The 6,000-nt window shown below is 62.2% G+C and overlaps 1 protein-coding gene across 1 annotated transcript; it reads left to right on the plus strand.

The window, feature by feature from the left end:
* The first annotated feature begins 4,125 nt into the window (after positions 1-4,125).
* SIX6 (SIX homeobox 6) lies at positions 4,126-5,215 on the plus strand. Its single transcript, XM_006267870.2, has 2 exons — positions 4,126-4,697; positions 5,047-5,215. The coding sequence occupies exons 1-2, from the start codon at positions 4,126-4,128 to the stop codon at positions 5,213-5,215; spliced, it is 741 nt and encodes a 246-aa protein (XP_006267932.1).
* Positions 5,216-6,000: the final 785 nt, after the last annotated feature.

Below are 6,000 nucleotides of genomic sequence, written 5' to 3' on the forward strand. Positions count from 1 at the left end.
ATAATATCCCTAATTTAGGACCGGGTTATGAATTCCGCTACACAGCAATAATTCCCCAGTGTAAGTGGGGTCAGAACTGGGCTAGTAATGACAGCAGTAATGACCGAGTATTGCAGCGTGGGCAGCATGGAGTTATTGTGCTTATAGATCCTTGTCCAATAATCATGCAACACGAGCAATATTCTGTCATTATGATCGGGATGATCCACGTTATGTAAAATATGGCTGTGTAGCGCAGACTTTTTTTCACATCGAGACAATGTCTGTACGATCCCGCTCCCACACATGCAGAGAGAGAGGATTTTCCTGGCTACAGATGCTGGGTAAAAGGATATTTGCTTTTCTTGTAGAACAGCTCGTCAGCACGGCATACATCGGGATATATATATATTTTCTTTTACTAGGGATCTTGATCACACAAAAAACAAAGCGCCCCCGTATTAGGATGAGCAAACCCCTCTATCCCGGCCGGGGACCCGCCGCTGTACGAGCGCTGCCTGCAGCAGATCCCCAAGGGGGAAACGACCGCATCATCTCCCGCCCTCCGCACGCACGCAGCTCCCCGACTCCTTCTGCTCTTACGAGGCGGAGTTTTCTTTCCCGAGACCAACATTTCCCTCCCCTTACAAATGTACACCTAGGACCAGTATTATTGCGAAGCGCCCCAGACTGAAAATGGCAGCCATCTGCATTCAGACCTGGCTTTTCTTTTCTGATCTTCAGCAGGAAGGCGCCCGAGCTCCAACAAAAGGAGGGTCAAATCCTGCGCATTTAAAAACCCAGCTAAAATGGCCCTCGAGGTGCCACCCTGCTCTCGGGGGAAGGGAGTTCAATGGGAAGCCCCGTCCCATTGATCCCTCCAGCCGCACAAAAGGGCAACACATCTAGCAGCGGTGCCTTGAACTCGTCTCACAAGACACGGCCGAGGGGAGGACAAAGGGGGCCCGTCTCCCCGGGGCAGCGCTCTTCAACCCCGGCGGCGGGCGCTCAAGTCTAACAATTTGGAGCGCACCGGGCACGGCTGCCTGGCAGCTTCCCCGCAGACCTGGCTTCATTTGTTTTTTTCTGGAGGGCCGGTGTTTTATTCCAAGGGGTTCATGCAGGAGTTCATGTCTCTCCCTTCCCTTCCGGCAGGGTCTGCAGGGCTGCACGCACACTGGAGGGGCCGGGGCTGGAGACCGCGCTGTCTCTGCGCCGAGCCCCTTCACCGGGATCCATTCCTTCTGCCTGCCGGCAGTCCCCGCTGCCCTCCAACTCCCCGACCGCCTCCTGATAACTTTCCTGCCTATAAAAAATCCACCGCGGTTCAGTATAAATAACTGCCCCTGAACGCCCTGAACCAAGCGAGTTTTACTTTACTTTCCTCTCTCCCCTCTGGAGGGAATCCGCGGTCTTCGGCCGCCCTGCACTGCGGCAGAAATGTCTCAGCCGCCGGGAGAGGGAGAGACAAGGGCCCTTGCACCTGCCGGGGCTCGCCTGCCTCCGTGTCCTTCTAACGAACCAGGGCTCCGGGTGGATCCGAGCGCGGAACGGGGGAGGCAGGACGGAGACATCCCACCCTGGGGCACGGGGAAGTGCTGGCCAGAGCTGCGGCAGCGAGCCGGGGGTCCCGGGGTCACCTTGTCACCCGCGGCTGCAACTTTTGGGATGCGGGTTTTGCATGCGCGAGTTTAGATTCCGCCTCCCCGAGCCCCGCTCTCTGCATGGCTCCGCGCATTTTAATTCTCTCCGGGCCCCACCGGGTAGGGATGGAAGAAGGGGGAAAGCCGCGGGGATCTCCGCTTCTTCCAGAGCTTTGTTTTTCTTCCCCTCCCCAAACTGCCCCCCGTCACCATCCCGGGTGCAATGACAAATGAAGCCTCCACCTGGGAAGCCAAGCCCCGAGTTTCCCACTGGAAAGTTTCCATGGGGTGGCTCGGAAGTCGGGAGCCCCCACTGCCTCTCTCCCCAGCGCTGCCTGCTTTTATGAAAATGAGCAGTATTGAAAGCCTTTCCATCCCGCTAGCTGTGAGCCTCGCATAAATGATGTAAATGGCTCCGAGGGGTTTTTTTCAAGTGAACTGTGTAGATCTGTGAAAATAATATCAGGGTTTTCCGTCAGAATGAGCTTAGCGCGGTACTGAGGCGTGCCATAATCTGACCCGACACCTCCAACCATCTGCGCTATCTATCTGCCTTCTGATTTACCAAATCTTCACAAGCAAAAGACAAATTGTACTTGATACTAACGAAAAGCCGGCGAGCCCCGGCCCCGGCCCTCGTTGCCGAGAGATGATTGGAGAAAATGTAAATCTGGTTCATTTCAGTCCATAGGCAACTGGCAAAGGAGCTGCTTTTTCTTTTTCCTTTTTTTTTTTTAAATCTCCTTCCCTTTTAAAGAGACATCCCCGTCTCCGATTAGGGAGGCATCGCTTTGACAGCAGTTCCAGGAAAACTCGCAGGGCGAGCGAGCATATTGAGCTTAATTCCCAATATCTGCTGCCCTTCCAAGCGCGGGGCCCGGGAGAAAGCCGCCGCCCCGCAGCTCCCTCGCCTTGCTCCCTCCCCCTTCCCGGAGCCAGCCCGGACCCTCGCGCCTGTCCAAGCCCCTCCACGACCGCGAAGCACCGCTGCACGTATTTATTTGCAGAGGTGCACGGGGAGGGAGGGCAGAGCCTGCCCGCGTCCCCGGGCTGGGGGGAGACTCAGGAGCCAGGGCTCGGAGACGATCAATATTTGAAGAGATTCCTGAAATCTGCTGCGAGTCGCTGTCCTGACCTGGCGGTGACTTCTCACTCGGGAGGGCTGTTCTCAGCTGCAGCCGGCAGCAGCAGCGAGGCTTTCACGTTGCAGGACAAAGCTGCGCCTGGGCCTGGCAGGGACCCCGCGGGCCCTGCAGGAACCCCCTTCCCGCGCCCCCCTGCAGGCGGGGAGCGTCTGACCGCTCCGGAGCCGCGGCTGCTCGGGCTGGGGTTCACACGGGGATCACAACAGCAGCAAGAAGAACGAGGATAATAATAGTAATACTACTACTACTAGTAGCAATCATAATAATCATGGTGATGATACGGATGGCGACGATAGTGGTGATCAAGGTCACCTCCATTATTATTATTGCGATGACAATAATCATGGTCATCATCCTTCTCATGATTAATCATTGTTATTAATGTGATGACGGTGGTGGAAGCAATAAAAACAACAACAACAACAATAACGATCAGGGTCATGATGGTGGCGATAACAATAATAATACTAGTCATAACGATGATGATAATGATCATCATCCCCATCATCGGGCCCAGGACCGTGGCGGCGGCGATGACACCCACCGCTGCTGCTCGCAGGGGGATGCTCTAGGAGCCGTGTGCTGTCTCCACGGGCCCTGCCCTCCTTTGCTGGCTGGCGCGAGGTGCTGCCGAGCTCCCCGGCTTTGTGTGCACGGGGCAGAGATGGCCCCACGGCAGCCGGAGCAGGGCCCGGGGGCGGTGGGACACAGGGGTGTAACTGCAGGGGACACCCCCCCCCACGCACGGAGCCCGCACTGCGGGGACAGAGCCGAGGAGCCCCGGGGCGCCCCGCTCCGCGCGCGTGTGGCCGGCCGCGCCTTTGCCCCGGGGCTGCAGCGGAACCCTCGCCCAGCCCCAGCGTCCCCGAGGCGCCGGGCGCTGTCGAGCCCGGGGAGGTGCTGAAACCTCTCCGCGCATGGCCCCGCGCCTGGATTGGCAGAGGCTGACAGTGATGGACAGGCCCCTCCATGGAAACCGGGCGGCTCCAATCGCGCGGCAGACTCCCCGCAGCCTCTCCCCGCCGGCGCGGGGGGCTTTCTTCTTCCCTTCCCCCCCTGCTCCAGCCTCCGCCGCCTCCCCCAGCCCCAGCCCGGCGCGCACGCACCTCCCCCGCTCGCAGCCGCAGCCCGGCGCTCCCCAGCCATCCCCGCCGCCGCCTGGCACTCGCCTGCCGCAGCCGCCCCACTGGCCCCGGAGGCCGGGAGAAGGCGCGAGGCGGAGCGGCGACCCCGCAGCCGGGGGGGGCCGGGGGTGGGGGCTCCCCGGCGCCTGGCGGAGCCGCCCTGCCTGCTCTCTCCGGCGGTGTGTGCGTGTGTCCGCGGCGGGGAGGGGAAGCCGCAGCCGGGCGCCCGCCTCCATGTTCCAGCTGCCCATCCTCAACTTCAGCCCGCAGCAAGTGGCCGGGGTATGCGAGACCCTGGAGGAGAGCGGGGACATTGAGCGCCTGGGCCGCTTCCTCTGGTCCCTGCCCGTGGCGCCGGGGGCGTGCGAGGCGCTGAACAAGAACGAGTCGGTGCTGCGCGCCCGGGCCATCGTGGCCTTCCACACGGGCAGCTACCGCGAGCTCTACCACCTCCTGGAGAGCCACAAGTTCACCAAGGAGTCGCACGCCAAGCTGCAGGCGCTGTGGCTGGAGGCGCACTACCAGGAGGCCGAGAAGCTGCGCGGCCGGCCCCTGGGCCCCGTGGACAAGTACCGCGTGCGCAAGAAGTTCCCGCTGCCCCGCACCATCTGGGACGGCGAGCAGAAGACGCACTGCTTCAAGGAGCGCACGCGGCACTTGCTGCGGGAGTGGTACCTGCAGGACCCCTACCCCAACCCCAGCAAAAAGCGCGAACTGGCGCAGGCCACCGGCCTCACCCCCACCCAAGTGGGCAACTGGTTCAAAAACCGCCGGCAAAGGGACAGGGCGGCGGCGGCCAAAAACAGGTCGGTCCCCGGCCTGCAGCCGCGGGGCTGGGCGGCGGTGCGGGGTTGTGCCGGGGCAGGGAGGCTCCGGGTGCCCGGCGCAGCCTGCAGCACTCGGGAAGCCTGAGCTCGGCCCGGGGCCCTTGTGCACCTGCCTTTTCGGAAGTAGTGGGGGGGAGGAGGCAGCGCCTGCCCGGGCGCCAGCAGGAGCAGGGCAGCGGGGCGAGCAGCGGGGTCGGAGCAGGGAGGAAGGCGCTGATGGAGGGGTCTGGGGGGACTGGAGGGCCTGCCCCCGGCTCTGCAGAGGGCGAAGCGGCGGTGGGGAGCCCGGTGGCAGGGCGCTGTGACACGTGTCTCCGCTTCCCCGCAGGCTGCAGCAGCAGGTGCTGGCGCAGGGCTCGGGGCGCTCGCTGCAGGCCGAGGAGGAGAGCGCGGGGGAGCCGCTGGGCGCCGCCTCCAGCCCCGCGGCCAGCCTGTCCGGCCAGGCGGCCGCCTCCGCCATCTCCATCACGTCCAGCGACAGCGAGTGTGACATCTGAGCGCGGGCAGGGGGACAGCCGGAGCAACACAGTGCCTGCCTGCCTGCCGCTCTGCCCGCAGCCCCGGCCGGGCCCGGGCTGTCGGCCCCCAGCGCCCCGCAGCAGGAGCCCCGCGTCTCCGCCGCCTTCATTGCACGGGGCCCGATGCCCCCGAAACACCGCGGCCCTGGCGGGCTCCTCGGCCCCACAGACGCTGTTCGGGCTTGGACTAAGAGAGGGGCTTCCTCACTCTCTCTGTCTCTCTCTCTCTGTCTTTCTCTCTGTCTATATATAATGTTTATTGACTTATTTAAGGGATGGCTAGGGTAGATTTCCCCCCCCATGGTTCTTCTTGATGACGATGATTTGGCTTCTTGTCTGTGTGCACAGGTGACGTGTAGAGCATGTGCAGGGTCCGTACTGTATGCAGCAGCCTCAAGCGATAATAAAATACCCGCTGAGCAACACCTGGCCAGCAAAGGGCCCCTTCTTCAATGCCCCGGGGCTCCCCGATGCCGCCCGGAGGCGACGCGCCATCAGCCGTTCACGCAGCTCCGAGCGAGGCAGGAGTCTAGCGCGGGGCAGGGAATAGAGGAGGCCCCGGCGGGTCCCGGAGCTTTCCCGGATTATAAATGAATGCGCGGAAAGCGAGGCAGGCAGAGAGCCCCGGACCCCGCCCGAGAGCCGGCTAAGCCCTTTCCCGGCACAGGGGCTTTGCGTGATGCCGCTTGACACTGATCTGCAAATCGCTTGAGCTGTGCTTTTTCGGTCTCGTGTCATTTCTCTCCCTGTCCTCAGCCCCCCTC

Source organism: Alligator mississippiensis, chromosome 2, assembly GCF_030867095.1.
Source record: "Alligator mississippiensis isolate rAllMis1 chromosome 2, rAllMis1, whole genome shotgun sequence".
NCBI classification, from domain to species: Eukaryota; Metazoa; Chordata; order Crocodylia; family Alligatoridae; genus Alligator; species Alligator mississippiensis.